The sequence below is a fragment of the Rattus norvegicus genome, chromosome 8 (assembly GCF_036323735.1).
Source record: "Rattus norvegicus strain BN/NHsdMcwi chromosome 8, GRCr8, whole genome shotgun sequence".
Classification (NCBI taxonomy): domain Eukaryota; kingdom Metazoa; phylum Chordata; class Mammalia; order Rodentia; family Muridae; genus Rattus; species Rattus norvegicus.
Genome location: NC_086026.1, coordinates 20,143,363 through 20,166,796, shown reverse-complemented (window position 1 = coordinate 20,166,796; position 23,434 = coordinate 20,143,363). Strand labels below are relative to the sequence as shown.

The 23,434-nt window shown below is 49.8% G+C and overlaps 1 protein-coding gene across 4 annotated transcripts in view; it reads left to right on the top strand.

The window, feature by feature from the left end:
* Panx1 (Pannexin 1) overlaps positions 1 to 23,434 on the top strand; it is a 42,418-nt gene that overhangs the window by 4,404 nt on the left and 14,580 nt on the right. For 2 of the 4 annotated variants that reach the window (NM_001270549.1, NM_199397.2), the window contains exon 2: positions 16,626 to 16,765. In NM_001270549.1, the coding sequence (NP_001257478.1) occupies positions 16,626 to 16,765 (140 nt within the window). Of the gene's footprint in view, positions 1 to 16,625; positions 16,777 to 23,434 lie in introns of those variants that run through there. The other 2 variants (NM_001270548.1, XM_039081351.2) reach the window with 2 other exon arrangements.

Genomic DNA, 23,434 nt, shown 5'->3' with positions numbered 1-23,434 from the left:
GGCTCTGATTTTCAAGGATGTAGCCAGTAGCTGCCACTCTGGTGGAGATGCCTGTTGCCATGCCTACCGGGAGGAATCTAACTGAGCCAAAAGAAACTCTTCATTCGGTTGCTACAAATAACTGGTACTGTGTTATAAGCGTGGACTAATGCTTGGCTTCTCCATAACAGCACACCTTCAGGTCATACCGAGAATCAAGGGGCCAGGTGTGGAGGTCCAGAGAGGCCCTCTTGCTCAGGTGTTTGACCTGGTCGGTGTTCTTAAAGTAAACAGTAAACCCAGGCCTCTGTGACTGTGTGCGTAGCTGACCGTAGTGGGTACTTGCACAGCCTACCCTCTTCTCCCTCTGCATCCACACGTGTACACCATCTTAAAGAGGCCCATTCGTGGCATGGTAATCTAGTCTCTCTACTTGGAACACCTCGGAACTTTTCATGGCACAAGTGTCCCCTCCCTCCACTTTTACAATTTTTGTTGTTCTGTTGCCGTTTATTTCCCGTGTCGGTGTATCGGTGTGTGTGGTTGCATGTGTGTCACCCATGCATGTGTGTTGATATGTAAAAGACATGTAAAAGGGGGCTCTCTCCTTCCTTCATGTGGGTCTGGGTCCTGGGTCTCAAACTTGAGTCATTAGGCTTGGGGAGCCAGTGTCTTTACTTCTGAACCATTTCAATTGGCTTCGTGATGGCAGTAACCGACACCTAGAGCGGAGTGTAGCCTAAGTCAGTTGAGCAGTCCCTCATGACAGACACTAAGATTCTGTTCACACTTCAGCTCTGACACGGACATTTTGCTTATAATAATCTCTGCAGATGCTGCCTTTCTCCCTGCACTGGAGGGTAGGGTGGAGAGGGGAAGATGAGAACGGTATCAGTTTCCAGAAAGATGAACTCATTTCCCAGAATGACTTTGCACTCCTAAGTTTGTGTGTCAGCCAAGTATAAGGACGCATGCCTCCGGGCCTGCCTAGGCTTGACTCCTGCAGATTCGACTCTCGAGTTTGGAAGGTTTAGCGTGTTGGTGCATTTTTCTGTGTTTGTACTATGACCTTCATATGAGTATGGGAGAACAAGCGCCCCTCACACACTCTTAGATAAATCTTTTAAGAAAGAAGCCAGTGGCATGCCTTTAATCCTATCTCTATGAGTTCGAGGCCAGCCTGCTCAGTAGAGCCTGGTTTCAGAACAGCCAAGGCTACACAGAGAAACCCCATCTCAAAATCAACCAACCAACCAGAAACCAATTTTGTTTTTTTCCAGCTCCATCATTACTAGAACGCCACCTCACCCGTGTAGCAGGTGACCATTTATTTTCTCCTAACCATCTTCAGTGACTTTTATTTCATGTTTACCACTTGGTGTGTTCTGTTCTTTCAATAAGATATCAAGACTGTTACAGATTAATTTCACGTTCTAGGAAGCCTAGATGTCCTGGATAGTTTTATATCAACTGGACACAGGCTCCAGTCATTGGAGAGGAGGGGGCCTCACTTGAGAAGATGCCTCCATAAAATCAGGCTGTGGGCCAGGCTGTAGGACATGTTCTTAGTGATTGATGCCGGAGGGTCCAGCACCTTGTGGATGGGGCTTCACTTGGGTGTGTGTCCTAGGGTCCATCTTGGCAAATGGTGCAGATTCTGCTTGTGTTGTTGGTTCGTGGCCTGGGGCTGCAGATGGCAACGCAGGCACGGCACCAGTGCAGTGTGACTGCCCCACTGTGTCCTTGGTGTCAGTCCCAGCAGGCAAGCCTATTGCTGTGCTGTCAGTTCTAGATGGGTTTTCCAACTTGTCTTAGGGAAATGTAACAGATTGTTTCCTCCAGAAACAGGGCTGAACCCTGCCCAGGGGACAGAATCTTCCTTCCTGAACTGTAGTGGCCGTGTGAGTGACAAGGGCTCCCAGGTCCCCAGTTGATGGAGCTGTTAGAGATGGAGTAGGAGGTGTGTCACAGAGGGGGAGTCTTTGAGGTTTCACACCCCCCCACCCCTGCCTCAGACTCAGTCATTCCTCTGCCTGCTGCTGCCTCTGAATAAGGAAGTAAAGCTCCCAGCTACTGCTTCAGCACCAAGCCCACAGCCCATCTGCTTCCTGCGTGATGACCATGGACTAACCCAGGAAACTACCAGCAAGCTCCCCATTCATGGTTTCTTTTATGAAAGTTGCTTTGGTCATGGTGTCTCTTCACAGCTGTAGCAACCGAGACACCAGCTCAGCTTGTAGGAGTTCTGAGAAGAGTTTCCCCTGTGATGTTCACTGCTCAGGACTCTCAGGGCAGGCGGTCCCTGTAACTTCTTTTGCCAGTCTCCCTGGCCTCCCTATTTCCCTCTAGTAGGAAAGGGCTCAGTCCAGAGCTACACAACATTAAGGTTAAATGTAGTTTGCCAAAGGCTGTGTGTCTGTATGCATTGGGGTGTGTTTGTTAATGACCCAGCCATAAAGGGGAAAACTAAACCTTCCTCGATCTCGTGTTGTGTGTGTGTGTGTGTGTGTGTGTGTGTGTGTGTGTGTGTGTGTGTACATGTGTGTGCAGGCCTGTGCATCCCTCATTCACTTTGTTCAGACAGGCTTCTCCTACTCTAGGCTCTCCCTGGACCTGGGAGCCAGGCAGTTCTCTGGTCTCCATCTCCCCTTCTGTGTGACTCATGTCCTGAGGCCTGGGCTTCAGCTGCCTTTACCACTGAGCCTCTCCTGGCCCTCATTCTGTCACTCTGGGGTGGCTGCTCCTCGTGGGCTGCTGTGTCCTGATGCACCAGCCCAGCCCCTCGCGCCTGCCCTGTGTCCTCGGGAGCAGTGGCTCTCAGAGCCTCCGTTCTCACGCACACTTCCAAAACAGCTTTTGTTTATGATGCATTTCTGTTGTCATTTAAAAAGAAACTAAAGCTTGGGAATTTAAAAAGTATTTATCTTAATTAATAGTAACACATTTGCCCCACATTATATATGATATTTAATACTTTTTTTAAAAAAAAGTAACCTCGAAAGCTTGAATGGCATTGTCTTTCGTTTGTATAAATCCCAAGAAAGTAGAGTGGAAAGCCATGTAGCCCTGTGGTGTTACGAGACACCTTGGCCTCCCTCTCCTGGAAAGGCCGCTCTCTGAGAACAGTCACTCCGGGACCCTCCAGAACCCATACTCCCTGTCAGCTGGCTCTTTGGTTCTGTGCCTTTTTATCTCAGATTTAAAACTTTACATCAAAAAAGTGTGTGTGTGTGTGTGTGTGTGTGTGTGTGTGTGTGTGTGTGTTCGTGTGCATCATGCATGCATGCGTCTAGACACACCCGTCTCCCATTCACACTGGTGGACACTCCAGGGAGTCAGTTCTCCTTCTGCCACGAGATCTGGGATCTGGGGATCCAGTCTTGGTCATTTGGTGTGCGTAGCAAATGCTTTTGCCCTCTGAGCCTTCTCGCTGGCCCAATGCTGCCCATTCTTAGTTTGTTGTTTGTAAATAGAAGTGCGTTTCCAGGTTTGTAGTTCCCGTTTACATTAGCACACGGAGACATTCTGGGCTCAGCTGTCACACTTGGCAATGCCTGGGGACTACCCCTTCCTTCCCTTCTGGCCGACAGCGTTAGGTACTTTTCAGCCTGTAGAGACAGAAGACCTTCTGCCTGTTATCCTTGCCTTGCGAAATTCTTTCCCATCTTTGGAAACCAGTGAGCCCCACCTCTGCCTGTCTGTCTCCCCCACCCCCCTCCCCACCTCCTTTCTGGCTCTTTTGAGACACAGCCTCATGTAGGCTCTTGGTTCTGTCGCTCTGGTGCTGAGCTTACAAGTGCGGGACACGAGAGCCACCTCAGCTTTTGTTTGGTTTTGGCTTTTTTTTGAAGCAGGGTTTCTCTGTGGAGCCCTGACTATCTTGAAACATGCTCTGTGGATCAGGCTACCCTCAAAGTCACACAGATCTACCTGCTTCTGCGTCCTGAGTGCTAGGATTAAAGGCATGCATCACCGCTGCCCGTCAAACTTTTAATTTTAACTAAAAGTCTTGGGGGGGGGGCTGAGACTGACTCTCACTTTAGAGTGGCTTTGAAAGTTTTCCTTTAAGTGTTAACATCTACTTCATATTGGTCTAACCTGGGATTCCTGAGAGCTCACAGGGCTGGCAACACCTCCATGCCCTCAACTGTGCTCTGTCTGGGAGGCCACAGCCCCTCTGTCTGCACCAGGCAGTCGTGTGCAAACCATTTGAACCGAGAAGCAAGGGCCAAGCCTGGCTCTGCCTTGGCAGTGGGTGGAGCTGCCCACTACAAAGGGAGTGAGGTGAAGTGCGCAGGGTTGAAGAACGTCGAGTGCCGTAAGCTCCCACCTCTCAAGTCTCCACTCAGACTCAGGCCATGAGTGGGATCCCTGACTGCTGAGATGAGCCTGGGTAGCCTGTTCCTCCCTCCACTGTCCTTGGAGGGAAGAGAGCTCAAGGACCATTGCCCCAGCTTTTACCCCCTCCTAGGACTTCATTCCTCTCCTGAACACTCCATTTGCTCCCTGAGCACAGGGGAGTGCCTGAGGGAGCAGAGAACCAATTCCTTTTTAAGAACCAAGGACCACAGTTAAGGTATTTATTCCCCACAGCAGGAAACAGTTGGGTAGGTCACATTTGACCAGAAAGCACCTCTCCTAAGATCAGTTTCACTCTGTGAGGACAGTGAAGTAAGTCAGGAGAGGCACTCCCTGGTTCCTCTTAAAGGGAGAGCTGTGGTTGGTCTAGGCTCTGGGGTGCCTAGATATTCCTTCATTCTTTGTTTGTTTCTTTGTTTCTTTGTTTGTTTCTTTGTTTCTTTCTTCTTCCTTCCTTCCTTTCTTCCTTCCTTTCTTCCTTCCTTTCTTCCTTCCTTCCTTCCTTCCTTCCTTCCTTCCTTCCTTCCTTCCTTCCTTCCTTCCTTTCTTCCTTCCTTCCCTGTTCTCGTTTTTGGACATGTATCACCTGGGCTGCACGAATGTCTCAGGAAGACACAGAAGAATGCAGCCCTCAAAAGGCATGAACCCCAGGCTCTGGCTTGTGTGGTGTTGTCATAAGATCTTGGGATGGCTCATACCTCGTTTGGACGAAAAGCTTGCGAGTCCCCTTTCTATACTGGTGCTCCTTGAGAACAGCGCATGCCACTTGAGTGTCTGAATCTGTCCTGTGAAACCCCCGTGATCTCTGCAGAATGGCCTTGGCTTTGCAGACGTCTCATGACACTGTCCTTATGATGGTGACAGTCACCGTAGGTTCCTTTCACTTATCATTGTCATAACCTTTATTTCACTACAGAGTGGAGATGCTCAAGGCTTATCCACAGAGGCTTCCTTTGTATCGGGAATTATGAAAGCCAGTTTTCTTGTTTGTTTGATTTTTCCTCAATGGTATCTTTGAGAAATGATGGCGTTAGCTAAGCTGACTCTTGGGGGCATTTTTAAGTATAAAGTCCATATATTTCTCAAGAACTGCCTTTATGGCAGTGGATTTGTTGAAGAATTTTAGAAGATAAAACTAGTAAGTAGGTGAGGAATTACTAATCATGTGTACACTAAAAAAAAATACAGCATGAGACTCAAGAACCCAACATCCTGTCCATGCTGGCTGGGAGTAGTGACCCTAGTTGACTTTTCATGTGTGTGTGTGTGTGTGTGTGTGTGTGTGTCTGTGTGGGGTGTGGTGTGTGTGTCTGTGTGTGTGTGTGTCTGTGTGGGGTGTGTGGTGTGTGTGTCTGTGTGTGTGTGTGTGGTGTGTGTGTGGTGTGTGTGTGTACGTGTGTGTATGTGTGTGTATGTGTGTGGTGTGTGTGTGGTGTGTGTGTGTATGTGTGTGTATGTGTGTGTGTGGTGTGTGTGTGTGTATCTGTGTAGGGTGTGTGTGTGGTGTATATGTGTCTGTGTGGGGTGTGTGTGTGTGTGGTGTGTGTGTGTGTATCTGTGTAGGGTGTGTGTGTGGTGTATATGTGTCTGTGTGGGGTGTGTGTGTGTGTGTGTGTGTGTGTGTGTGTGTGTGTGTGATGGTGGAGGTTGCAGGGGAGGGTCTGTCACTGGTTTAGAACTTGGTGAGTAGGCTAAGCTGGCTGGCTTGGGATCTCCCAAGGATTCCGCTGTCCCTGCCTCCCTTGCATTGGGGCTGCTATGAGCACAGACTCTGGGATTTTTTCCTATGTGCTCTTGGGGTCCAAACTGAGGTCCTTGAGCCTGTAAGGTAAGCCCTTTACTGATCGAGCTCCATGTATGACTAACCAGATGATGGGAAACTTGGTTCATGGCTCTTGAAAATCTATGTAACTTTAAAAATGGAAAAAAGTTAGTTATTCTGACCTGATAGGAAGTAAAAGAGAACCAAGTACCTATTGTTGATAATTGTTCTTGTTCGTTTGTTTTGTTTTGTTCTTAGAAAACAACAGCAAAGAAAAGAGGTCTAGAAGCTCTCCTCAGGGAAGGCCTAACCTGATTTCCCCCTGTATGCTAACTTACCCTTGGCCACACTTAGTGGACTTCCACAATGCTTCCAACAACCTGTTCTAAAGGCATGTTTCGAAGTTGTCCCTGGTCTTTACATAATCTCTTTCTTTAACATTAGTCTTGAGCTAACTTCCCCATCTCCTTTTATAGTGTCCGTGTCTCGTGTCTACTATGGGTCTGCACCAGCTTCTCCTGCTACCCTCTAAAAATGCAAAACCCAGGGCCATCAACTCCCCTACTGGAAGCTTGGCCAGGCTGCATTGCTTCAAGGACTTACTCCCTGACCCTCCTATGTTATGTTTCAGTTGTAACAGTCGGGCCGGTCTTTCTGCTAGGCAGGCTTCATGCAGAGTCCTCAGCACCTTTCTGACACTATACAGAGAGGCCTAGGTGCTCGGGTAAGGTCTGTGTGTGCCAACTGTCAGCCACAAATCTTGCTGTCTGTGTAGGGTGTGTGTGTGTTTGTCTGTCTGTCTGTCTGTCTATGCACACATCTGAGTACACACAAAGGGTGTGCAGTATTTGGCTCTGTCACTTCCTGTCTCCTTGGGATGGGACAAGCTCTATCACTCTCTTCCTTATCCCCTGGAGCTCCCATGCTCCTCCTCCTGCCCCCCACAGCACTGGGGTTACAGGCCCACGTGACCATGCCCAGCCTTTTATGTGGGTATTGGAAATGTGAACACAGCTCTCGTGTTTGCTCATCAAGCACCCTTAACCACTGAGCCATCTGCCCAGCCGAGCTGTGTGGTAAATGACACCTTTTTGTGAGCTGGCATCTCAGCTCAGCTTTGGCGTTCTCGGGGGTTGATTCTGGCCGTCTGGTGTGGTCTTTGTATATTGGCCAACTTTGTATTCTTCCATGGAGTCTGATTATACAGACAGGGTCCAGCCCCAGCTCTGTCTGGCTTTTTTCTCCTCTCCAGTCACTGGCTACTTAGCTTTAGGATGCTGTGGTATCTGGGATACATATATGTATGTGTGCGCGTGTGTGTGTGTGTGCGCGCATGTGTGTGTGCGTGTATGCACGTGTGTACGCATGCATGTGTGCATGCGTGTGTGCGTGTGTGTATTTAAATCTGGTCTTGAATCATAACCTAGCCAAGTACTGATTAGATTAATATTTAAATGCTTTGAGTCTCATTTGTAAGACAAAAATGACGGCAGTAATTCACAGCTTCCTTTGGTTGAATGCAGTGTGGTTAACTTACTTTCCACTGTTGTGACCGAACTCCCTGAGAGAAATGACTGGAAGGGTGAAAGATTTGTTTTGGCTGCTGGTGTCAGAGCCTATGGTGGTGGGGGCCTGTGTCTATGGCTGCTTACACCATGACAGACAAGGAAACAGAGGGTGTTCTGGCCTATAATAGAGGCCTTGGCTGTGACCTCCAGAAGCCCGACCCTCATGACTGGTTTCTACTAGTTGCCCACCCCCAAAGATGTTACCACCTCAGTAGCATCAGCAGTCGGGGAGTAAGCACTCAAAATGAGCCTGTGGGAACATTTTAGGCCCAGGCCACCACGGCTGCCCTGGGGGAGGGGTGGGGTACCAGTGTGCTATGGAGTCGCACTGGTTAGTATTTGACCACCTCTCAGTGCGGATGACAGATCATAGTTATGAATGAAGCAAGCTGGAGAGGACTATGGTGTGTACACGAAGCAGTGTTTACAGTCTCCGTGGGTTTCCCCAGATCCCTCGACGTTTCACAGGGGAGGAGTCACTCTCGAGAGCCACTCTGCAGTCGTGAGAGCTTGAGAGCACCCTGTAGGATAACACGGGTGACTGACATCACCAGTTAACAGGAAGCTGTCATCTTCGGCTTCTCAGCCTGACACCCTAAGGCCTTCCCTGTGTTCTACCCAAGATGCAGAAGTACTAAACATGGAGAAACCAGGCAAGCACAAATCAAGGTGCTCCTTGCTTTGGATGGAAGCCCATTAGCATGTGTTGGGGGTATGATGACAGGCATGCTTGTCACTGAGGGAAGTCAGGACAGGCACTCAGTACACCTTGAAGGGGGACCTAGGAGGAACAGTACTCACCATTTGCTTGCAGACCGCACATAGCTAGCTAGCTTCCTTACATGGCCCAGGACCACATGCCGGAAATGGAACTGCCCACAGTGACCGGGGCCCTCATCCATCATTGAATGAGACAACCTGGCTCCCAGACGTGTCTGCAGGTTCAGCTGACCCGGGCAGTCTCAGTGGAGACTTAGGTAAGCTAGACTGTGCCAGTTGGTAGTAAAGATAACACAGATGGGGATGTGGTTTTGTCTGTTTTGGTAAGGGAAACTCAGTTTGTACAGATAGCATCTTTTTTTTTTTTTTTTTTTTTTTGGTTCTTTTTTCGGAGCTGGGGACCGAACCCAGGGCCTTGCGCTTCCTAGGCAAGCACTCTACCACTGAGCTAAATCCCCAACCCCCAGATAGCATCTTTTATCAAGTTCTTGTTACGATTCTTTAACTTAGTGACTACATTGGGTTAAGAAAAGGCCCCGTTCTTAGAAGAAACACAGCACTCTAGGAAGGGGTGGAGATCTGTGGCTATCAAATGGCTCAGCCACAGATGCGTCTCACAGATGCAGATTGAGGATGCGTGATCTGAAGTCTGCAGAGTTTAATCTGAGTACAGAGTCGGGGTCATTGTCATGGTCTTGTAACTTTTCTGTAAGTCTGAAAAAGAATTCAAAATGAAGGGTTGAGTTGAAAAAGGATGAGGTAATTTCCACAACATACCCTGTTCACTGTAAAGTCCCGCGTGCCTGAGGTACAAATTTGTAACTAATTTTCTGTGTGTCTGAGGTAGTTTGTCTTAGGTGACAGCAGTATTTAAATAACTCAGTCCTTTCTCTAATCTTTGAGGCACCGCTGAGGGCTGTTGTGTCATTCTTTTACTGGGGTCCCATTCCTGGGTCGGCTGTCAGGCTTCCGTAGGTTTGTACAAGTTCTCTTTGGAAGTGACTTCTGGCACAGGAATGGAACCTCACACACCACCCAGTTCCTCACTGTCACTTCCCAGATGTACTCCTGGCCTCCTGTCAGTGTCAGCGTGTGTTGTCACACCTCCTTCCCTCACCACACTGCCCAACTGTTTTGTTTCTTGGCTGCCGGTCGCACATCCGAGTTCCTCCCTCTGGAATGGACAGGATATTGCTTTTCTCCTTGTAGAGACAGAGCTGTCCGGGTTGAGCCTTGTCCAGTTCGTGGGGATCGAAAGGAGCGAAGCATCTCCAGATCTGCCGAGCATTTATTTAACTCTTTGCTCAGTCGGTGGCGAAGTATCTGGGGTGTCTTAGAGGCTCCTGTGCCTGTCTTAGCAAAGAGCAGGTCACAGAGGTGCGTGCTTACAGCCCGGGCTGGTGCAGAGGCATCCTTGTGAGTTAGCCTGGCCTAACTGCTACGAAAATCACTTCAGTTCCATCCAAGTCTGGGCTGCAGAAAGTGCTTATCTTTTCTCACCAGTATGAAGTATGTGCACACTTTGAAGTATTCCTACAGAGAAAGGGAAGGCAGTTTTGGGCAAATTGGGTCTTCCAGAATTTAACTCCAGAATGTCTTGTGTTTGAAGCTGAATTGGATTTGGGTAGCAGTTGGAAGGGAAAGTTACTGTGGGGTTCTTGGAGCTATCTGGTGGCCGGGAGTCCCATTGTGCACACAGGCTAAGTCGCTTGCAGCATGTTCTGGCCTGCCCTGTCTCCTGAGACTCGGTGGTACAGGAGCTGGTCACCCATCTCCTTTCTGTATTGTCTTCATGGTTCTCTTTGTGACGGTTCTCATTGAACTTGGGAGTTTACAAGAATGGTTTTCAGTTTTTCCCCAGCATCCTTAAAAGGTTAACTGGCGCTTTCAAGTGTAGTGCTTTGAAGGTTGTTTTATGGTTGGCTTGGGCCCTTATATAGGGGTGTGTGTGTGTGTGTGTGTGTGTGTGAGAGAGAGAGAGAGAGAGAGAGAGAGAGAGAGAGAGAGAGAGAGAGATTGATTTACAGTAGGTGAATTATAATTATTTTGTTTTGTGAAATGAAAACACTTGTTGACTTTAAAACTGCAGAAAGTAGCAATCAGCATTATAATTGGTTACATTGTTTCCCTTTGCACCTCTTGGGAACAGTAGCCCCAGCATGTCTTTCCCCTCAACAAACAAATCTTCAATCTCAGAATCAGTTTTATCCAGTTACTGCCCCTTCTCTTTTCTCTTTCTTTGGTAAAACTGTGAAGTCTGAGTTCCTGCCTCTTGTCAAAAGTGTCTCTCTTTGCTCGCTGGCGAATGGGAGCAAAAGCTAACTGCAAGGACCATGTCTGTCCCTGGCCCTCTGCTGCCCCCTATTGTCTGCAGTGCGACACTTCCTGGAATCCCACGCATGTTTCGAAGCTCTCTGAGGTTCTTGTTAGCTGACTAGATTTCTCTGTTGATGGTTTTATTTTCTTAAATTCACAGTTTTGAGGCTTTTCATTAGTTCCTCAGGATGCCTGCTTCCCCCACCTCCCCACAGCAGCATAGCAAACGTATCTCCCTCAGGGAGCCAGGAGGAGATGCGGGAGTCAGTCAGAAGGCATGGACGCACTCCAGCCTCCCTCCTCTTCTTGCCCTTGCTCTCCTGCCATGTTCTGTGTCAGTATTGTGTGTGAGCTAAAGAAAGAGGGGACAGTAGCAGAAGTAGCCAGAACCTCTCCTTCAGCTGGAGGGTTGAGACAACCCCAACTGGCATTAAACCCCAACTGACATAAAACCATGCGTGGCTCCCTGTTGTCCCCCTGCCCTGGGCCTGTGTCTTGGGCCACATTGCTCTGTTTTCTGCTGCAGCTGGCGTGGATCTAGGCAGTGGGAGTGGCCATTGGGCTGTTCCTCAAGTAGGATGATCACACTCTGAACTCGCACGTGTTTTCTCTTCAAGGTCTTCCCATATTTTGCCAGCTACATCAGTGTGGAGCCCACAGCTGTCTCTACATTTTAGCCAACCGGAAAGAGTGTTTTTTGTTCTTCTTGGCATAAACCTGAACTTGTGTGTGCTGTAGTGATTATTAGTCAAACAAAAGAATTAGTGACCCAAATTCCTCAGGACAATTGAAGGAGAATGGTGTAGTTGGGCTCATAGCAGCATAAGTGCAGTCCACAGCTGCTCGTCTAGGGCCTCAGGCTGTGGGAGCATGGGGGGAGGAAGCAGAATGAGACTGGAGAGGACAGGGAACTGGTTCCGTCCTACAAAGGCGTAACCCAGTGACCTACTTTTTCACAAGACCCCGCACACCCAAGTTTCCAGAACTTCCCAAAATGGTACCACCAGCTGGAGACTATGTGTTCGATACACGAGCCTGTAGGAACATTTTGAAGGGCCGGAGAGATGGCTCAGCCGTTAAAGGCCAGGCTCACAACCAAACATATAAGAAAAATTTGAAAGTCAGATGGTGACGTGCACATCGTGTATAGTGGTGGACAGAACACTGGAGACTCCAGTGCCCTCCTTCAGCTGAGGGTCTTGTGGGGTCCTTTTGTCGAGTATGGAGGTCCCAGGCACCTCAGCCCACAGCTGCGGCTGAGCAGTCTGACAGCTTTATTCTGGCTTTTTTTCCTCTTAGTCCTGTGTCTGCCCTAGCATGGCTTTTGGCTTCTGTGAGTTAAGTTTCCCATTCCTAGGCAGAAGACACTATGTCCGGCGGGTGAGGGGTGTTGCTCCGTTTCATTTGCTGGAGTGTTCTCCACTCCAGCTTCTCCGCTTCTGGCCGCTTGGGGAGCCACCGCTGAGGCCATCCTGTTCTAACAGACCCTAGCAGGAGTGGGGGCTCCTCTAGAGGTGGCTTGCTTGTGGTGAGTCCAGAGCATGTGTGGAGAGGGGTGGAGGATGGCTGGACCACTTTGAGCTTTAATTCCCTCTAGGGTAAAGGAGACAGACAGTTTCTCCCCCATATGACAGAGTCTTGGTAGGTGGCAATGGAAGGAACCGGTGGTGTCCAGCTCGCGCCGGTCGCCTGCTGTGTCTCCACTCTAGCCTGAGGATGCTTCCACAGGACCTCGGCATGTCCTCAATCTCCAGCTCTCTCTTTTCTCTATCCTCCTTTGAAGAATGTTTGCTATAGAATGTCGAGATGTTTTCCTTTGTCAAGAGTTCCTATAGCTGTAGAAGGAAGGTCCCCAAACCCTGAAAGAGAGCTTGAATGCGCATAAATAACGCAGATGAGTGCTCTGAGGGTGGCGTCCAGGAGTGTTCTGAGCCAGGCAGGCTTCCGTGGTCTACTGACAGAACTGTCCCTTTGCAGGAGTGTTTGGCCAGATGTGCCCAAGCACATAGCTTATCAGCAAGTTACCTGAAGACTACTCATCCCACGTCGGTAATGGCAGGTGGTGCCAGCAGGAAGAGTGCAAGGAGACCCATGCACCCTGTTTTTATAAAATGCAAGATCTCGAATTTAATGGGTTGAAGGAGCCTGGGGCACCTAGAAATGTCTTACACATTCCAACTCATGCTTAACACCCTCACTTAATGGCAAGAACCATCCCTAACCTAAGATACGTTGCAGGGGCTGGTGACGTCAGGATGGTCTCTCCAAGCCTTGCTGTGTTCTTTCCTGATGTCTGGATATCAAGCCTCCTGCTGAAGAAGGGGTACCCAGGGCCTTTACCATGCATGCACCCCATCACCTCCTCCAAAGTCTGCCTTCCTGACACCACAGACCACTTCCTGTTCTCTGTAGGAGTGTGCGGATCATCTGTTCCCCAGGGGAAAGTGACCCTTGGAGGCCTAATCCTTCTCGGGCTTAGGGAGATCCATCTCACTGTCTCTGCCCCCTCTCCATAGAGTAGAAGAGACAATGGTGGTGCACTTTCGTTTAAAGCAATGCAGGAAAAGTCAGCCCATGGTTTCCAGGCACTCACAGAGCCACCAGTGAGAACTGGGCACTATAGTAACCACTTGCTGCCTCCCTCCCTCCCTCCCCATCCTTACAACAGCAGTGTTGATATTAATGTCATCCCCATTGGAGACCCAGGCTTTGGAAGGTTAAGTGATTTACCAGCAATGAGTCACCCAACTGAGTGGCAGAGTGAGGTTTAAATACAGCAGCAGAGCCCAGGCACTCAACGCCCCCTCACCCTGCGTGGGATGTGGAAGAGAGAGTGCCTCATCTGCAGGGGTACTGGAGGGACCAGGGCAAGGCAAGGGGACTGAACAGCAGCTGGTTCCTGTGCCTGTGACACGCCCCCTCCCCAGTAAACACTTGCTGAGGACAAGGGGCACAGCTCTGCTGGACCCCAAGGCCACACGGCTTGAGTGACTACCGCTCAGAGCCCCCCACTCACAGCACGTGGGTGCACAGAGAGGAAGACCCCTGAGTGCCACCCGGGTCTTCTGTCCTCATCTCAACACAGCCCCATCTCCTTTCGGGAGGCTCCTAGTCTTGGGCATTTGCCTTCTAGATCCAAACCATTTAGGAAATAACTTGGTTTATGCCTTTTTGTCCTTTAGAGGAAACAGAAAGTTACTGCTTTGCCCAGCAGTCATCTGTGGTCAGTGTCCCTTCAGACCTTTCATTCTCAAGACAAAAAACAAGTCCTTTTCCCTTAGGGCTGGGGAGAAAGCCCCCCCCCGGGGGGGGGAGGTAAACTGCTGCACAAGAATGAGAGTCTGACTTTGATCTCCAGATTCCGTGTACAAGGTGGGGTGTGGTATTTGCTGGTCTGGGATGGTCAGAGAACCCTGGGGCTCACTGCCAGCTAACCCAGCCCAGGATCTCTGCATGCCGGGTTCTAATGAAGGACTTTCCATCAAGAAATGAGGTGGAGAGGGAGCTGGAGAGATGGCTCAGGGTTAAGAGCACAGACTGTTCTTCCAGAGCGTGTGACAGTGAAAGGCACCCTGGTTCCCTGTTGAGCAGAGGCTTGAAACCCCAGTGACTCTGAAAGGGACAGTAGGCGTTTCACCTGACTCCCAGAAAACCAGACTGGTCAGTAGCCCACAGCCCTCGATAGACTTGTAGCCATCAGTCACTTAAGGGCAACGCCCCACAGCCCCTCCACTGGTAGAGGATGTGACCACAGGTCAGGTAGGCTCAAGAGAAATCTCCATTATAATGAGGTACCTACCCAAAGACCTGGAGGCTCAGCCAATGAATTTCCCTTCCCAGACACTCATCCCTGCAAAAGGTATTTATCTCAGGCCCACTCTGAGGAGAGTACAGTTGTACTCATCTGCCCTCTGCCATGACGATAAATGCCTTGAAACCACGCGACTATCTCTTTTCATCAGGCTCCGCCGCCGTGGGGAGCCACAGGCCTTTGCCTACAGAGCTGCTGTCTAATCACCCAAAGGCCTCCCTGTGTTCCCAGTGGCGGCCACCACCAAGCCTGCAGCCTGCCACCATCAAGCCAAGGACTACCACAGCGGGACCAACTGGGGCTCCCACTCTTTCCCCCTCAGCCCTGTGCTAGATCCAGTCCTGTGGGCTGTACTCCATTCTCAGTAATTCTGTGACTTCCAGTGACTCCTGGATGCCCAAGAGCCTGAGAACCTAAAGTCCCTGGGCTTCATTGCAAGCCGGGAGACCTCCGAGCCAGGTCTGACTGTCCTGTGCTCAGACTGCACTTCCCCACCCCTGGAGTGGTGTCCTGAGGCTGCCCTATGGCCTGACACCCACCTTCGGTGTCACGGTCAACTTCCAGTGTCCCACCTCCCCGAGCCCAGGTTCATTTTCCAGCATCCACATGGTAGTTAACATCTGTCAGTACCTTAGTTCCAGGGGATCTAACACCCTCACACAGGAAACACCAATGCATATAAAATTAAAATAAATAAAAATTTTTAAAAAAGAAAGAAGGTGGAGGATGAATAAAGGTGAGGAGGAGTAGTCAAGGTTGACTTCTGCACTCTGCACCTGCGTGTACCTACATTGAGTTGTCCTTGTAGCCCACCCATGGGATCCTCCTTTATTGACCTCCGAAACAGCATTTCTGTCCATCCATTTCCTGTTCCTCGTTGTTTTTTTTTATGGTAGTTCACTTCTTGAATATTCTCCCAACAGCACCCAAGCTGCTATCAGAGCTAGTGTCAGCCAGTGTGCCACAGTGCAGTTCCAGTGTGTGCTGGGGTGTGTCCTACCTCCACAGTGCCTTCCTCACCGTCATCCCCTCCTCAGCCCTGGTGCTCCACGACCTAGATCAAGCTTCTTTATGTACAGCATTCTGCCTGCATATGTGACTGCAGGCCAGAAGAGGGCACCAGATCTCATTACAGATGGTTGTGAGCCACCATGTGGTTGCTGGGAATTGAACTCATGACCTCTGGAAGAGCAGTCAGTGCTCTTAACCGCTGAGCCATCTCTCCAGCCCCCCTAGATCAAGCTTCTTAAACTTTATCCACTTGTGGCCATTATGAGAACTCATGGGTGTAGGTATATGAAATAAGCGTATAAGCCAAGTATTTACTCATAAATCATATTTATTTGATATATAATTTTACCACTTATTAAAGATGGCTACAAATTGCATACTAATGGGATGGGTATGCTTGCTGCCTTAATGCATCCGGAAGATTTACTGATTTGACCATTATGTAATAATGATATCGGGACAATATTTAGCCTTTGTTTTCCGAAATTTAGCCATTATGCTTCCGTGAGAGTAGAAAACTTCATATGCACTGCAGTCCATAACGCTCCCGGTTTGCGTCGTATGACTGTGATAAACACTGCAACCATAAGCAACTTGAAGGGAAGGGTTCGGTTGATTAACACCTCCACTTCATGGTCCATCAGTGAAGGAAGCCAGGCAGGAACCCCGGAGCAAGAACTGGAGCAGAGGCCATGGAGGAATGCTCCTCCTGGCTTGCTCCTCCCGGCCTGCTCAGTTAGCTTTACACAGAAGCCAAGCACACCTGCCTGGGGGCCGCTTCCCACAGCGGGCTGGGCCCTCCTGTGTTATTAAGGGACACGTCCCACAGTCGTGCTCACAGGTTAGATGGGATTAATTCCTCCACTCACCTCTCATCCTGCCTGACTCCAGCCTGGGTCAAGTTGACAAAATATACCCAGAACAATGGAATTTGGTCAGAAAAATTTTAATGTCTGTATTCAGCTGGTATGTGATGTCACAGCTCAGTGCCGGGAGTGACCACAGGCAGGACTGAAGTGTCAGGGTCGGTGGGGATATGTTGGGGGAGGGAGGCAGGCCTGCGCTTCCTTCATTTGGAACTATCTGCTTCACCTCCCAGGTACCCAGATAAGCTGCTTCTCCCCAAGTTCCTTCTCCTGGCGCCAGGCCGCCTTCGTGGACTCTTACTGCTGGGCCGCTGTACAGCAGAAAAACTCCCTGCAGAGTGAGTCTGGAAACCTCCCGCTGTGGCTGCACAAGGTAATAATGAGGTACTGTCATGTCTGCCTGCCGTGGTGATGGAGAGAGAGAGAAAGAGAGAGAGAGGAGAGAGAAAAAGAGAGAGAGAGGAGAGAGAAAGAGAGGAGAGAGGAGAGAGGGAGAGAGGGAGGGGGAGGGAGGGAAAAGAAGGAGGAGGGAGGGAGGGAGGGAGAGATAGAGAGAGGGAGAGGGAGGGAGGGAGAGGTGGAGGCCTGGGAAGGCGGGGCCTCAGCACTGATTGCTTCGACTCTGTGAGGAGCTGATAAGAACTCTCTTGAGATTTCGCTCTTCAGTGGGAGGCACCTTGTACATCTTTGTTACCCCGTGTCCTTAATTCCCCTGTGGAATGTTGGCTAGAGCCTGTCGTGACACACGGGGTCACTTAGAACAAGGAAAGACTAGCATAGTTGGGTTGCTTTTGGCCATTGAAGAAGCCCGGCTATGAGTCCTGGTCACAGGGCTCTTGGATGGGTTTCTGGTAGGTGGATGGACTGAACGGACAGAGAGGCATTAGCAGCCAGGCTGTGCAGGTTGGAGAGGTGCAGGTGGGGGTGGGAGACACAGACACTGGAGAGGAAGAAACTGCAGCCGGAGCTAGCAAGCATCCTCAGAGGAGCGCTCTTAAGCGATCACTGGACACCTTCAGTCTTGTTGGGAGTGGCGATGTGACATCTGTGACATCTCAGGTCTCCTCTATGAGTGACGATGCCACTCTGGATCTCCTGTGAGCATGACGTCACACTCTGGGTGTCCTGTGAGCCATGATGTCACACTCTGAGTCTCCCGTGAGCATGACGTCACACTCTGGGTGTCCTGTGAGCCATGATGTCACAGTCTGGGTCTTCCCTGTGAGTGATGACACCTTGGGTCTTCCCTGCACATACAAAGGCAGGACTGTGCTTTAGCCTGTCCATCACCCACTGGTTCTTTTGCCCTTCATAAAAAATACCAAGTAGGTCATGTGTATCTTCTGATGCTCTCGTCGACTAAAGAAAACACAGACATGTATCTTCTGCAGTGCCTCTAGTATTGTGACTGCGTCTGGACAGCCAGTCGGCATTCTTCTCTTACAAGACCCCTTTCTTCACGCTCTGACTCATGCTGGCTCGGACCCTGCCTTCCCTCCCCCACACTGCACAGTTGGCATGGAGGCTCCACATGATGCCTGGGTGGGCCTTTTCCCTTTGGTTTGCAGCCTGAGTGCGGGTGGGTCCTTGTCCGCCTTGTGTACCTTCAGCGCACGTGCAGAAGATAAGAAGCTTTGTAAATCTGGGTCCCGGCTGCTCTAGTTTAAGTCCATGTTAAAATGTCACTGTGGAGATGGCGAGTTGTAGCCAGTCTCGGTTGGCATTGGTTGAGCCTCGGATTGTAGCAGGGATTGCCTAAGGTAAGGATTGGCTGGGACGAGAGCTGCCATGAGACTACTTAGCAGAAAAGCCCTGGAGATGTTTTTCTAGGGGTTTTTCACAGGAAACACTCTGGGAACCTTGAGAGACAGGGTGGTAGAGTAGTCTGAGGCTGTACATAAGAAGGCGGGTCTGCACTCCCCGGTTGCAAGTCAAGGGAGTGATGTGGGTGGCCATTGTAGGCGGCCTGCTGTGAGGAGAGGCTGGGGCTCTTTCTGGTGCTCAGCTCATTTGCTATGGTGGTTCTGAGTGTCCCATCTCTTCCCGGGCTCATAGGACTGGGGACAGAAAGTGAAGAAACCTGCCTGGTCAACACTCAGGCTTGGCTGGGATTAAGGGGCTCCCTCCCAGGGGTTGGAGTCATTTCAGACCTGTGGAATGAGACCACTTGGACACTGATGATGTCCCTAAGTTATGTGCCAGCCAGAACTGAAGCTGGGTCCTCCCGAGAGGAAGGGAACACCATCCAGAGCCATCCACAGTGTGTTCTGTCTCTTTGTGTAGGGTGTACCACAAATGCAGGAAGACCCAGAGAAAGCTCACCAACAGAAAGAGGCACAGGAGGTCTTCATTAGACCATCAGCTAATAGCCATGGACCCGAGGGACTATGGGAATGGAGATATATGGAGGAGGTCTCAGGGAGGCGGAGGAATCAAAAGGAGGCTTTGAGCTGCAGACAGTGGCACGGAGTTCCTTTTAGCTGATGTGGATCGAGGGCCCTCGTGTGCTTGGCAGCAGTGGGCCACAGTGGGCATCTTGGATTCCCAGTATCCCTGGTGGTTAAATGAACATGCGAGACAATAATTAGAAAGTGAGACCAAAAAGATTAAGTGTGGTTTTCTCAGAAACCCAAGGACAGCCGTGAGCTCTCACATCCCTCTGCTATTCTCCGGGTGGAGCAGAGCTTACTGGATCTGCTATTCCGTGGTGCTCCTGCTGCAGGGCTTCAGTGGAGAAGAAGGGGAGAGCCAGGTGGCTGTAGGTGAAGGGTGAGTGTGTAAAAGAAATGATAATGTAGAACAAAATAAAAACCCTGCTCGCTTCTTCTCAGAAAATGTGCCTTCCCTGTACACAGCTGGGTGGGCACAGGAGGGACAGCCATGTCCAGGACAATGAGGTGGATGAAAGGCTGGAGAAGACAGACAGATGCTGAACCAAGCACAGCCGGACTGCCTAGGGCAACGCTTCTCAACCTGTGGGTGTCGAATATCAGATATCCTGCATGTCAGATATTTACATTATGATTCATAACAGGAGCCAGTTCTGAAGTAGCAGCAAAATAATTTTATTGTTGGGGGTCGCAACAGCATGAGGAACTGTATTAAAGGGTCACAGGGTTAGGGAGATTGAGAACACTGGCCTAGGGAGTGTGGGGTGAGGCACGCCCCTGGAGATGCCTGTCCTGTTTTGGGTGGCCATGGCAGACAGGAATGGAGACAAGGTTATGGAGAGTAGGATCTGTGACCGCCAAACAGACATATGGCAAAATGTTGGACCAGTGGGAGCCACTGCATGGTCCTGAGCAGAGTGTGCTTGGTTCTAGGAGTTGGTCCTTAGAACAAACTCCTGTTGGTTGGTTAGTGGTGGGAAGAGAGGCAGGGGAAGCCTAGCCAGTTACAGAGGTGGGTTCTGGTCCGCAGGAGGGGAGCAGGGAGAGCCTTAGCCAGGCACAAAAGGAGAGCCTAGGTTGGGAAGGAAGAGGGGATGTGGGGGGAGCCTAGTGAGTTGGAGAGAAGAGGGATGGAGACCACTAGTCGGGCTCAGGGAAGGCTCTGATCAGGACAGAAGAAAGAAGAAGAGGAAGAAGAAGAGGAGGAGGAGGAAGAGGAGGAGGAGGAAGAGGAAGAGGAAGAAGAAGAAGAAGAAGAAGAAGGAGAAGGAGAAGGAGAAGGAGAAGGAGAAGGAGAAGGAGAAGGAGAAGGAGAAGGAGAAGAAGAAGAAGAAGAAGAAGAAGAAGAAGAAGAAGAAGAAGAAGAAGAAGAAGAAGAAGAAGAAGAAGAAGAAGAAGAAGAAGAAGAAGAAGAAGAAGAAAGGAAGCAGGTGCTTCTGAGAAGGGAACGTGCAAACAGCAAGCCGGACTTGGTGTCACACAGCATTACAAGGTGGCACTGTACGATCTTGAAAGGGGACATTGAGAGCCCATGCCAGGGGTCAGCAAACTTGTGTGGACAGCCAGTCAGTAAAGTCACAGTCACTGTTGAAGCTCCCCTAGGGAGACAGGCACTGTGTTCATGCTTAGCTGTGTTGTGGTGGCAGCTGACCAACCCCTGGGGTAGCATGGCTGGTGATACCTGGCCCATTGCAGGTGTCTGTGGCGTTGACATAAACCACTTCTCCTGTAGTTGCTTTTTTGTCAGAGTATTCTATCACAGCAACAGAAACGAAACTAAGACAGACAGAATTGCAGGTCTGAGTAGCTGTCGCCAATGGCGCACCGACATGTAGGCTCACACTATCTGAGGAGCAACAGGCTAATGTGGTGGTGCCCACTCAGGGCTCCAGGCCAGACAGAGTCTTGCAGGATCCTGAGAAAAACCACGTTCCTGGCATGAGCCCACAAGTGTGGGTGGAGCTCAGACCCCTGTGCTAATTGGACATGGGGGGCTGAGGAGAGAATCAGGGCTAGCATGTGACCCAGGATTGTCACTGGCTACAGGAAGTCTGAGGAGAAGTGGATGGCTCTGCTCAGCTCTTAGCCAGAGCTGTTCCTGGGCTCCTAGGGTGCAGGGAGTAGACAGAGGATACAGTGGTGTTCACAGTGCCTCAGCACCTGTCAGGGTGTGTGTGGAGCTGTGAGACTGAGGTTGTAGAAGGGGTGGGGTCTGTTTAGTTCCTTTCTGTCCCTGTGATAAAATACTGAGGGAGGACAACATGGGGAGGATAGGATTTATTTTGTTCATGTCCAGGTCATTATCCACCAATGAGAGCAGCGAGGGCAGGGACTTAGGGCGGGAACCATGAAGGCCACTGCTTGCTGTCTTGCTCTCTGGCTTACACTCAGGCCATACCTAACTGGCTTTCTTACACAACCTGGCACCAGTTGCCCAGGGAATGGCATTGCCTGAAATAGGCTGGTCTCTCTTATATGAGTAACGCCCCTCACAAACACACCCCAGCCCAGGTTCCCCCAGTCAGGTGACTAGGCTGTATCAAGCTGATGATCAAAGCTAATTAGGACAGAATCTAAGGGGCACTGGATGGAGAGTTGGTGGGACAAGAGACCCACAGAAGGCAGGGCTGGGGTGGAGAGGCAAACAGAACACTGTCTTGTAGGAATAAAGAACAGGTTGTCCTATACATAAGGCTTCTCAGTACCGTAGCATGAGCCACATGCTTCCAGGGTTACGCTGAGGGCACAGACCAAGACCAGGGACATGGGTGTGGTGTCATGGATTGAATTTTGTCACCCAAGATCTTGTTGTCATCTTAACCCTGCGTACCTTAGAGGATGACTTCATTTGAACAGATCTGTTAGAGATGCAGCCAGTGAGTTATGAGGACCAATCCTGGAGTTGGTTGGTGTCCTCTTACGAGGAGAAGAATTGGACATAGACACACATCGAGGGGAGACAGTTTGGAAACACTTGTGGGGAAGGCAGCCTGTGAGAGGAGGGAGGAGCATCTTGGCCTACAGAACAGTCAGAGAAAAGACACTAATTGTCCGAGGCCTTTCAGTGATCGTGACAGTCCCGGAAATGAGTGGGGCTTAGAATCAAGATGGCTCACTGTTTAAGAGCATGTTCTGTTCTCCAGAGGACCTTAGTCTCTGAGGCTCTTAGTTGAAGCACCCACATCAGGCAGCCCGGAACTGCCCGTGCTTCCTCTCCTAGGCCACCTGACTCCATCTTTTGACCTTTATACCATCCACACATACCCGGTACACACATTCTCACACACATAGACATAATTAAATAAAGCAAGTCATTCATACACACACACACACACACACACACACACACACACACACACACACACACACACATATTCCTAACTAGGGAAGTAGCCCATGCTGAATGGGGATTAAGCAGTGGCTTTTGAGTTGGCCACAGATCAATAATCATAGCTGCTGTATTCCCACACTGAATGCTTTCCGGTTTTTCACCTTTTAAAAATAAATGGTAGAAACATATTTAATCTAAAACTTAAAAAAGTAAAGGCTCTTTATAGTGGTAAAATTTACATGTTAAACAGCAGTGCAGTAAGATGGTCTTGTATAGCTTTAAATAGAAGAAATGGGAGAGTTTGCAGATTGCAAAACCCCTTTCCCCAGAACAGTCTTTCCAAGTCACTTTTTCTAAGTGGGTCACTGTGGCCAGTCTATCCAGTGACCGATCGATCATACTTAATCCCTAATTGTTCAGCCTACAGTCTCTGCATATCCACCCACTGAGCTCTGACCTCCCAAACAGAGCTCCATGCCCACTAAACTCCCATCCCCCAGCTTGTGTGTCCACCACACTTGGTTCTCAAGGGACGGGGTAGGGGTATAGCATTTTATATAAATATGTCTTAATTCAATGCCAATTAAAACTGGGAGACTCAAATCCTCCCAGAGACATCCTTCAGAGTGATGTTTAAATGACTGATACTGTGGACCCCGCCTGTCAGTGGTTAATTAATTCTCTCATTTGATTAGGCTTGCTTACCTTCTCTCACCCATGATGCCCACCCCACCCCACACACACACCCCACCTCCCCAACCCCCACCCCCATGGCACCAAGAGCAGGTCTTTTTTGCTGGACATGAGAGTACATCCAGCAGACCAGCAGGGGGCGCTCTAAGACTGCTTGAACTCTAGTCTCATTCAGCATGTCAGCAAAGATTAGTCAGGTTTCTCTGAAACTGAGTACTTTAAAGAAAAAAGGAAAGAATAGAAAATATTTAACAACATGGGCAAAGTCGTAGAGACTTGGCTGGAGGATTTACCAGAAGCCTCTGGCATTACCTGGAATGTGTACAAACACAGATCTGAACCACATCCACACTTGCTGGGGTGGAAGTTTTAACCCTGGGGTTATTGCCAGAATGTGGTTTTCTCAGGATCCTGCAAGCTGCTGCTGCCTGACTGGGAGCCCTGAGTGGACACCACCAGATTAGGCTTGTTCCTCAGATAGTGTGTGCCTACACATCAGTGTGCCACTGTAGAGACGTCTACTCGGACCTACAATGCTGTGTCCGCTTTAGTTTCATTTCTGTTGCTGTGATAAAATTCCTTGACAAAGTCAGCTTTCAGGAGAAGTGGCTTGTGTCAGCTTCAGGTT